This window comes from Ascidia mentula, chromosome 2 (assembly GCF_947561715.1).
Source record: "Ascidia mentula chromosome 2, kaAscMent1.1, whole genome shotgun sequence".
Lineage (NCBI taxonomy): Eukaryota > Metazoa > Chordata > Ascidiacea > Phlebobranchia > Ascidiidae > Ascidia > Ascidia mentula.
The window spans coordinates 2,737,822-2,748,754 of NC_138567.1; the positions used below are offsets into that span (position 1 = coordinate 2,737,822).

Genomic DNA, 10,933 nt, shown 5'->3' on the forward strand with positions numbered 1-10,933 from the left:
TCTTTGGAAAGTTACTTTTACGAATAGTATCGCCCAAACGTTCCCAAATGATGTTGATGGCATGTCGCAAGTATTCTTGAGTTGATTCGCGAATTTTAATCTGTATCAATCTGTGCGACCCCTTAATTGTTGCACTAATATAAACAATTTATCTTTGTGCATTATCTCAGAGAATTTCTCCGAAAAAAGGTCATCTGGAACGTTAACAGTTTGTTAGTGGTGAGCGCGTCATCTTTCACAAAAGTAGGGAACCTCTGTATTGGAATAACCACGTGTTTATTCTGGGTCTTGTGGAGATAACAAGAGAAGGGCAGTAAAATAGTATTTATCTGGCAGTAACATTAATCGTCATGTTTCAGTGTTGGAGGCTGAACCAAGAATTGTTGGTTTCGATTTAAACAAAATCAATAATTCAACAGTTTTGACGATTGAAAGTGTTGGTCTCGCGTCTTGGGTTCAATGCATGTTGGCGACACTAATTTCTCTGTAACATCGGCGTTAGGTCAAGTGCAAAGGCACTTTTTTATAGTTTGTTTGTTATTTGCGACACTTGAATCAACAAATCATGGCACGTGTAATTTCCAACCTCTGGTTACTTCAAGGTCATGTGAGTGTCACGCTCAGAGACATTCGCGTGTTGCGTGTTTTGATATAATTATTGTTTATTTTAACATTGTGTAGTTGCAATGCCAAAATCGCGTTTTCTACTTATGTGCAAAAATTATTTCTTTCAGTACAATAACCAGTATCCTCTATTTTGATGTTTAAGCAGCAGGAAAGTGTTTTTTTTAAATAAAACAACATCGTTTCGATGTTGCCCAAGTGCTGTGACCCTTTTGCTGACGTCACAAACTGCTCTGTTACGTTTTATCAGCATCACAATGGCTCACTTGATGATTTGAGCTACATCAGGAACTGCCGCGTACCTGTGATATTATTTTCCGCTGTCTCGTTCTACCTCCTAGCGGTGATTATTTACCGCGAGTGCTTCCGCAAGAGGCGCAAGAACAAACGCCTCTATCACCGCGTCGTGCCTGTGTCAATGCTTGCGGTCGCGCTCTATTCGGTGCAGACATTGTGTGATCTATTTCTGGGACGCATTGGCTATGCGGGTTGCAGCGCCCTCCATTGGTCGGCGACCGTGTTTTACAGCGGCGGAAGTTGCCTCGTGTACACCATCTTGTGGTCGAGGCAACGCAAATTCTACTCCGATCCCTTATTAAAGCATTCTGTGGGGAAGGTGTCGCGGACGCTCAGTTCGGCGGTGATTTTCTTCATCTACGCGCTGCTGATCGGTTCAGCATTTGCTTTCGAATTCACATACTGCCTTGTAAGCACGACGGAAGGCTGTGTCGTGATATGGGAAACCGACCAGGGAGTTTTCTCTGTCGTTCCAGTAATTTTCGTCTTCATGAGCGTCTGTTTCCTATCCCAGTTCACTCTTCTCGCGCTGATAGCTTACCCGTTGGTCAGCGGCTCCAGTACGCTGTGGCTCACTCTAGCGGCGGTTTGCAAGCCAGCTCGAACCGATATCGAGTCAATGTTACGTCGGTTGCTGTACTGCACCATTTTCTGCATAGCAACAACCCAAATTATCGGTGTTTTCGTGATTCTCGATGCTACGGGGGTCGTCCATATTTACTGGTCGTTGGCACTCCAGCTTGACCTTCTGTTGAACAACTTCGCGATCACATTTTCGTTTGCCGATTGGAGGGAGCGACTCCTGCCCGGTGTCCGTTTCCGTGGAGAAGAAACTCCGAATACTACGGAGTCGATTCCACTGTAAATCATATCTTGTTTTGTTGAATGTTACGCACTTAAATATTGTTTTTTGTTAAAAGTACCAGAACGATGGACAAAACTGACAGCAAAAACGTTGAAACCTCATTTGTTTCGTTTCTTTTAGTTTTGTCAGTTCTATTCCTCTGGCATTTTACATTATTGTTTCCTGTTAAGTTTTTTTTACTGTGGCTTGTTCCAAACTTAGGCATTTTTCTTTTCCTTTCGTTTTCTAATTTCTTTTTCAGATAAAGCGCTGTTTTATCTTGATTTGTGAGAAAACTTATCGCAAAAGTAAGTAAATTGCATTGCACCCTGCATGTTGTTAGTTTGATTCCCACACCAAAAACCAGCTAAATTGAAAATTATTGACAGGGCTTCTGCAGCAGCCGAAGTTGAAAGACGTGAAAATTAACACCTCTATGCTGATTTAGTATTTTTTAGTGTGCAACTATTGCTGGTAATAACCTAAAATAAAATTTCCTGTCCTGTACGATTGCACGACAGAGATTATGTGTGCCTCATTACAAACGATATAAAAAAGGGCAGTTTGTACAGTTATTAGGTTGTAGCGTTTATGCAAAATACTCCTTCAACTGTTTTCTATCGCAAGGTTTCCCCAAAAACGTACAGACAAAACTAAATTACGTTTTGTGTCGAGCACTGTTCACTGGTTGAGCGAGACACGACGGGTTCTTGTAGAACAATTCTCGGTAATTTTTTATAATTTGATAATTTTATTTTCCCGTCGTGATAGCAGTATATTTACGCCGTAAACATATGCAATGAACTGACGAGAACCGAACACCTTTGAACCGTAGGCGGTTATCGAGAAGGTGGAAGTTCCGCGCTTACCAAGACCCAAGTATACCGAGCAGCATATTTTGCAACCGATCAACAACTTTCACGTTAGCTGCGATTTGGCTGGGACTTGATACTTTTGTAATGGTAGCATACATTCTGAATAAATCTGTACAACGCTTTCTTTGCCCATACCCAACTTCCACGCGCAACCAGGAAAACTGTTCTAATGACTGAATGAGGTCATTTCAACATCATAATGCAATGGTGAAATGACGTAATAAACGTGGCTAATGTGACGTAATAATCTGTGTTGGTTTAGCGGAGAATAAGAAATCAAAAGGGAAACGCAATGTTGATATATAGTAAATGATCGACACAAGACAAACTTTTTTCTGTTGACATGCTGGATTAAACAGCATTTGTCAAAGCAGCATAGAGGCTATTTCGGGTCTAGCTTATAACATTGCACCAAATAAAACACTATTAGGCACAAGACAATTTAGAGTAACCCGCAATAGATTAATTGTCAAACGGGGGTGGGTGATTGGCAACATTGGTCAAGCGCCCGACCTGTATACTAAGAAGAAAACTAATCGTAATTCGATGTCAAGATAACCAGGGTTAGAATCCGGTGTGGTCAAAAAAATGTCAAACGGAGTTACTGACAACATTGGTCCTATGGAGTTGTAAATAATGATTTGGCACTGGAGAAACACATACCGCTGTTGAACAAATAGCAAAACAAAAAAAGTTGAGAAAATTGCTGTTTACCGAGTCAGCCACGGTGAGCACGTAGTCTAGAACCAAGCGTTGAAGCGTCAAAGCGTCAAAGCGTCGAATGACGACCCGGCCAACGTCCTATGGCTATAAATAACCGCTAGTTCCCTTTCGAAACCAGACAGCGATGGAAACACAGAAGGTACGGTAGTGTTTACCTCTCATTTTGTCGGCAGAAGCAAGGTTTAAGGACCGAGTTTTGAAAGAGAAGTAATGTATAATAAATTAATTTAATTAATTTTGTATCAGGCCTGCTGGCTCTATATATTTTTTCCACATTTCACTTAACTATTTTACCAGTGTTATGTAAAGTTTTTAAAACACTGATTAGTAGTTTAATATGGATTTTGGCAAAGTGCTCATACAAATGGTTCACAAAGCACGGTGTTTATACGATTCTGCAAACAAGGATTATAAAAACTCAGAAAAGAAAGAAAAAGTTTGGAAACTAATCAGCACAAAAACTAACCAACCAGGTGAATTTTGGTTTATATCACTGATGATAACATGATATGTGATTGGAGGAATAATTATAAATAATTCGTATTTTCAGTGAATATATGCATGGGCGTATCCAGGGGGGGGGTCCGAGGGGTCCGGACCCCCCCCTTTGTGAAATGTTTTTGTCTTTTTTAATAACTAAACAAACGCCACTGTATTTTTTTGTCAAAATCCGCGTGAAAACCAGAAATTTTCCTTGACGTTGACCTAAAAACCGCATCATGGTTGCGTTCGCCATTGTTTCCAAACAGGGAGCATTGTTACCGAACACTTGGTATTGTTACCAAACATGTTGCATTGTTACGAAACAAGTGTCATTTTTCGTCAGTTCAAGGACGAAACGTCGTTTTTCAGTGGCCACGTTGTAATAACAAGCGGTTTACTTGCATGAAAGTCAATTAGTTTAGTTGTTAAACTTTCCATAGCGTTACACAATTGCGCAAGCCAGAAAGCCACCGTTTATGTGACAATTTGCGGGAACACCGGCGTTCGTGTTTTGCGATTCTCGCCCACAATTAAACTTAGTTTATACCTGAAAATCGGGGAATTCCCTAAAAAATTTGGACCCCCTCCTTTAAAAATTCCTGGATACGCCCCTGAATATATGCAAGGACAGATGGAAAAGTTTACGTGATCGCTTTTTAAAAGTAAAAAAAAGTTTGGACAGCCTTGAAAATGGCAGTAAAACTGGTGCAAGACAATGGGTGTATTATAAGGATCTTCAATTCTTGAAGCACCATTTAAGAAACAAACTGTAAGTAGAGCTGTAAATTGTTTTTGTATTTTCATTTCAATACTTTGTTTGTAGAGTTGTGACCGATTTGGACATCACGGATTTGGATATGACTGAGTTGTCAGAAACAGGTACCTGCAGCACATTGGTCATTTTTTTGCAGCAATTATATTGGTGAAAGGGAAATCTATGTGTCTTATTGATTTGTAGAATCAGAAGCAAACGAAGCATTAGAGGAAGAGAGAATGTCGTCTGCCATGGACTTGCCACCTCCTTGCAAAAAGCGTAAGGCTGAATGTCAGGTAAATAAACACTCTTAAGAATGTTATAAAGGAATATTATATAAACAGCAATTGTCTATCTTTGTTTTAGGAAAAAATACAAACCACAACAACACCAACTCCCACACAAGCTGAATGTGAAGATGAGTTTTTAACTTTTGGAAACTTAGTGGCATGTAAGCTCAGATGTATGCCCAAGAAAAATGCAGACATGATAATGCCCAAAATACTTGACTGTTTTGTGGAATATGCTGTGGACAAAGTGCCAGGTATGTGAAGTTCAGTTAACAAAACTTACAGCCTTCTCTATGTTTGTAAACCCAATATTGGCTTTTCTACATTTATAAATCTATTATCCACTAACATTGTATATAACCCAAGAGAATATCAAGTAAAAGACAAAAACATGCTGCAATATTCTTTCACATCAGATATAATTTTCTGTACCTGCTGGGCACACAATCTTTTTCCACTCAAAATCTGAACATTTATATCTCCAGTAATTTTCCTTACCTATGCAATTGACCAAAGTTGGTTGTTTTTGAAAATAAAGCATTAAATCAAGCAATACCAGTAACATATCTTCTCATGGCCATATACTCTTGCATTTGAGTGCCAACATAGATCCTACAATTAAACTTTATGGACACATTGTGTGGTGGCCACTTTGGGTAATTGGTTACCTGACATGCACAACAGCAATTGTGATTAACATCAAGCAACATTTTTTTGGTATTGTAAGTGTTATCAATGCATACAAAACATTTTCCCAGCCAATCCAATGGCAGTTAGTTATTGTTACACATCTTTCTTGCTTTGCAAATACAGATGATACCTCAGTGAATGGTTTCCATAACCCTGTGAACAATAATGGTGGAACTTGTTTTCCTACACATCAAAGTGTCTTACCACCACAAACAGGTATTTTAAATAGATGAAAGTAAGTGTTATGGATGACTTTGAATGAAACGTTTATGAAATGTTTGACATTTTCATTGGGTTAGTAATTGTAAACAGGTTAAAATGTTTGATACTGGCATGCATCTTGGATTAGTTGTAGCACGAACGTTTTTTTATTTAATTTTAGTAAGTGCTGGAAATAACAACAACATTCTACAAAATCAAGGCATTGTTCCAAACCACGTCACACGGCAACCCCAGTACACTACACCAAGTTTTCCTACACAAACAGGTATTTTAACGATTGGTGTGTTTCTTTCCATTCTGTGTTTACAGACCTGCTTTATCAATCATCAAGTCTCTCACCGATCCATATGTAAATTTACTTTGGACGTCTTGCAACAAACTAAGTTTTACATTTCTTTAGGCCGCATCTCTGTATTTCTATGGAAAAGACTTTCCCGGTTGGGAATTGCCCTTCTTGAACTCCTGCGTAACAGAGTAAAATTATGTGTAACAATGCAATGGGTCATGCATGGGCGCCAGTGTTTTGGTTGAATGAGCGCAGATGAACAGGCTGTTGCCAGGGCGATTTTCAGCGTGTTTGGGGCAGTTTTAGTTTGTTTTTCAGGGCTATTAGTCAGGCAGTAAATTGGTAGAGGGTGCTGTTGTACATGTAGCTGAAAAACTACCCAAATATTGAGGTTGATTTTGTGAAAAAATGAATCAGAGAAAGTATGTTCAATTTGTGATTTTCTGTTAGTGCGGACCCTTGGCAAGGAATTGTGGCCAAATTTATAATCAAAATAAGTACTTAAACTGCTCCCCCGGGGGCATTTTGACCCTCTGTTGGCCATTATTTTGGTCAAAAAAGCAGAAAAAAGTGTAGGTTTGTTTTGTGAAAAAATGAATCAGAGAAAGTTACCTCCATTTGCGATTAAGTGAAGCCACCAACCCTCCTCTACACAATTCATGAAGAATTAGATGTCTTGTAATTGTCTTGGGGCCCCACCGGGGCTGTTTGTACACCCCCTAGGACTGACAATTTAGCAGTTAGCCTTTGCAAAACCCCCCAATGTGCTGTCTTAATGCAGCTGCAATCAATTTTTTTTCTGTTCAGCAATAGCAGTCCCCCTTCATGAGTCATCAGACCCGGCAATTGTTTTTGGCAAACAAGAGAAACTGTAACCAGGTGCACAATAACAAATGACTTCTAAAACTCAATTTTTGGGATTTAATTGAGAGATGCGGCCTTAAAATAAACAATGGGTGGAATGCAGAAGATAGGAAAGTTTAGGAACAATTGCTTTTCTTTTTTACATTCTCTAGCCCCTTAAAACCATTGTGTGGACCCCTTGGTGGTCCACGGACGCCGAGTATGGAACCACTAGTTTAAAATTTATCTACTAATCTGAAACTTTTATTTTTTGTTTTAACTTCGTTAGAATAAGAGTATTACAAAATATTAATTTTATTCAAATCAAATTTAGGATATACTTCAATTAATGGTGGAGGTCCTACTTATTTTGAAGTTCCTCTTTACCAAAACCATGCAGCACAACAAAACACAATTTCATCAGCTCCACCACAGCAAAGAAGTAGAACTAAAGAAATTTGCATTCTCTCCATATATTATCTACTTCTTGTACATAGATTTTACTTTCATGAATGATGGAAGTTCCTATAATGCTGTCTCCAATTACCCACCAAGGAATGATCCCATAGTATTCACCAATCCAACACTGCAATCTCTAAATACCGCACAAACGTCACAAACAGGTATAGATTCAACTAAGAATCAATGTAATGTCACATGGAAATGCAAAAAAGGACACATGGGCATGCATGTGTGGCAAATGTGTATTTCGCATTTTTTTTCTTCTAAGTCTTTTTTTTCAAATATTGTTTCAAAGCAAAAACAAGATTTATAACAAGAAAATATGCAGTGATATTAATCAATGTTATAAAACCAACAGAAGTTTTAAATTGCAGTCCTCTATAAATCAAAATAAAAAATAGGTGTTGCTGATAGAATACAATGCCAACTAGATTCTGAAAAAAATAAGGAACCATTCTTATGCAGTGATATCATTGCAATTTGTCACACAAAAAACTTGGCGTCAATGTCATGTTGACTCTTGTAGTGTGGAGAGTATCGTAATATAAAGAAGTTTTAAATACCTGTTGGTTATGTTTTACTTTTATCATGACTTGATTTTTTTTTATCCTGAGTAATATTTATTATGTTTCCAAATATAGAATTCACTGCAAACCATGTTGAAATGTCTAACAACCCGACAATTTTTGGTGGATCTGAAACAACCAGTGATATTTCTACTATGCAATCAGATGCTGCAAAAGTATTGATGCAACTTTCAGGTAAGTTTTCTTGTGAACAAACACTTAAACTAATTAGTAAATTTGAGTTAAAATTTAACCTTGTTTTGTAACAGTTTTTTTGCACATGATTCTCCATGTATATCTTTTCATATTTTTTTAACTTTGTAAGGTCCTGTATACATTTTCAAGTGTTTTGGGGAATAGTATTACCACTAAGCCACATACAAGCCAATTTCCTTTGTGCTAGCAAGACAAAAACATGAAAAACATATTTTTGTAAAACCTGTTCAAGGTTCTGAAGAACATTCAGCCTCTTCGAATAGCCCAAGGTTCACTGAACTATTAAATATTCCACAAGTATATACTGGGAATATTATCCGGGGAGCAATACAACAAACAGGTAATTTCATTGTTTATTACAAGCCCATTGATTTACGTAACACATATGCAAAGTTATATTTTCTTAAATTACAAAACATCACCAAGGGTGTAGCTTAGATTTACTTTTGTTTAATCACTTTCAAGGCACTGAACAGCATCATACCCCTTATGATGTAACCCATGATCAGCTTTCAAGTGATGAACAGATAAATGCAGGAAAAGTTATGCAGGAACAGCAGCAAACACGTAATAAAAACAATTTGAAGAAAACTGTATCTGTTGTTGGTAACCCCTAGGAACAAACTGCTAGCACCCCCTTTTTAAAACTACTAGTATTGAAACATGAATAAGTTGTCATGTAAGAGAAATGTAGGAATACCATTTAACAGAAATGCAAGCAATGTAAAATGCTTCAAAGAAAGCTGTTGATTATACAGTGGATACAACATTTTATAATTAAATACCACTGTATCGGGAAAGTTCGGGAAAAATGAACATTTAGGACTTTCAAATATCACATATTTCGTGACAAAACATACATAGGTTTTACAGCACATTTGTTGTTTTATGACATCACAAATAACGGCATTGATGTGTATACTCTGTGATTTTTTACCAAACATAATCAAAATTCCTTTTCTGATAAATCGTAAAACATTAAAAGTACGAAATCTTAAATTTCTTTTTCCATTGTGTCCCCTTTTTAAAAAAATACACGTTTACCACTCTTTAGCGCCACTAAAAAAAATTCCCCCGAAACACAGACACTTTGAATAGACCGCCAGGGTATGTGATGGCGGGAGGTTGGATTTATTTGGGTTTAAATTAAAGAAATTGTTTTTATTTCAGATGGAAACATCGATCCAACTTATTTGATCCAAACTTACGTGAATTTGTTGGAAAAACATAAATATTCTGAAGCAAATGAAACAAGAAACCAACTTTCAAGGGCGCTTGAAGGTCGTGGGGAAACTGCAGAAGATTTGGAAACAACTGGATATGAAAAGAGAGATGAGGGAAAATATTTGGAATCGATTTTATTTTTCGATGTTGCGTCTGAACTTTATGTCAAACGTGATGGAGATGAAGCGGTGGAAGGTGTGAAGGATTGTGTTTGGGCTTTGAGTGTGGCATGCATAGATTTGATGGAAACATCGGATTCGAATCAAAAACTTGAAAACAAACGAATAATTCGTGGTCATGTGATCCCACTCATGGAAACGATGAGACTCAAAATACAAAATATTCAAAACGTGGAAGAAGATATCAGATGTGAGAATCAAGTGCGGTGTTTGCTCGGGATTGAATTGAGTCAATGTTTAATCGGAGATTATTCGTCGAGGGAATCAACAATTAAACTTGGACTTGAAATGATGAGGAAACAGTTTGGTGAAAACTCAGCAAAGCATGAAGTGTTCCGACTTTTGTTGTACATGCTTGGTGTTGTTTGCAAGAAAACAAATCGATTGAATGAAAGCGTGAATTATTATAAAGAAGCAATCCAAGCTTTCAGAATGGCAACAGACATGAGTGAAGAGGAAAGGGAGGAGTGGATTGAAAAAAGTGAAAACAATTTAAGTGAAGTTGAATCAAAACTTGCACAAAGGAAATAATTGTGACATCACAAACACAAAATGTGTGTTTTTGTTAAATATGTTTGAATTATGCATTGTTTATGTAATTTACATGAAAATGGAAGTTAGCTACCATGCACTTAATGAATTTTGTGATTATTATTTTCATGTCGTTAGTGATTTGTAGCTGATAATAAAGAATAAATAAATGATGTTGACTTCAAGATTAAGCTTTGGTAAAGTGAATGCAAGGTGTTATGTAAAAATGCAGAATATTATATGTCAGCTTAAAGAGAAACCAACTTTAGTCAAAGAAAGTTAGTGTCCTGGTAAGATTTTGCTTTTATCTTTAATGAAAGTGCGTAACACCATAAAAAAAAACTATTTAAGTATGAAAAACTTACCAATGTATTGGGTAATTCTGTTCGATAAATATGTGATTCGAATGTGCCATAGTTTTAACTAGCTTTTTTCACATTACTAGTTTTTAGCACATGTATTTGGTGCTCCCAACAATAGGTATTATAAAAAACTTTAAACAGTGCTATAAACTTTGCAAAGTAATAAAATTGCCAACATCATGCTAAAGGCTGCAGACTGTATTATCGATTTAGCATACAGTGGATTCAATGAGTAGTACAAACAGAAAACACACAAAGGTGCCATGTTGGTGCCACTTTTTGGTTACAACCCCTGATGCCTAAAGAGCCAAATGCAGCACATTAGGTCTTTGTATCTAGCCTGCTGGGAGTTTGTGCAAATAAGTGACATTTTAAAAAGAAGGTTCGTACTGCAGTTTGATGTTTGAACACATCACTTATCTGGGCCACATTTTAAAGCATAATTATTGTTAATAGGTTTTG

The 10,933-nt window shown here is 37.2% G+C and overlaps 2 protein-coding genes across 3 annotated transcripts; both read left to right on the forward strand.

Annotated features, from left to right (window-relative positions):
• The first annotated feature begins 811 nt into the window (after positions 1 to 811).
• On the forward strand, positions 812 to 1,966 carry LOC145890355 (uncharacterized). The gene has a single exon (XM_082981344.1). It carries the CDS (start codon positions 812 to 814, stop codon positions 1,784 to 1,786), a length of 975 nt encoding a protein of 324 aa, XP_082837470.1. The 3' UTR covers positions 1,787 to 1,966.
• Positions 1,967 to 3,574: 1,608 nt separating this feature from the next.
• Positions 3,575 to 10,263, forward strand: LOC145889327 (uncharacterized). 2 transcript variants are annotated; one of them, XM_082980264.1, is made up of 13 exons: positions 3,575 to 3,836; positions 4,510 to 4,615; positions 4,670 to 4,725; positions 4,805 to 4,896; positions 4,967 to 5,144; positions 5,704 to 5,796; positions 5,963 to 6,067; positions 7,266 to 7,373; positions 7,429 to 7,554; positions 8,035 to 8,154; positions 8,408 to 8,515; positions 8,641 to 8,742; positions 9,346 to 10,263. In XM_082980264.1, the coding sequence occupies exons 1-13, from the start codon at positions 3,701 to 3,703 to the stop codon at positions 10,107 to 10,109; spliced, it is 2,094 nt and encodes a 697-aa protein (XP_082836390.1). In that variant the 5' UTR covers positions 3,575 to 3,700; the 3' UTR covers positions 10,110 to 10,263. The 2 variants fall into 2 exon arrangements, with proteins under 2 accessions (XP_082836390.1, XP_082836391.1); XM_082980265.1 differs by lacking the exon at positions 4,510 to 4,615 and having other exon boundaries at positions 3,774 to 3,836.
• The last annotated feature ends 670 nt before the right edge of the window (positions 10,264 to 10,933 follow it).

What these genes read in the sequence shown, in the direction of transcription:
- LOC145890355 (XM_082981344.1), top strand. Translation starts at nt 812, where the DNA reads ATGTTGCCCAAGTGCTGTGACCCTTTTGCTGACGTCACAAACTGCTCT.
- LOC145889327 (XM_082980264.1), top strand. Translation starts at nt 3,701, where the DNA reads ATGGATTTTGGCAAAGTGCTCATACAAATGGTTCACAAAGCACGGTGT. An exon ending in CACCATTTAAGAAACAAACT is followed by an intron (nt 4,616 to 4,669) that starts GTAAGTAGAGCT and finishes CTTTGTTTGTAG; the next exon opens with AGTTGTGACCGATTTGGACA. An exon ending in AGCTCCACCACAGCAAAGAA is followed by an intron (nt 7,374 to 7,428) that starts GTAGAACTAAAG and finishes TCTTGTACATAG; the next exon opens with ATTTTACTTTCATGAATGAT.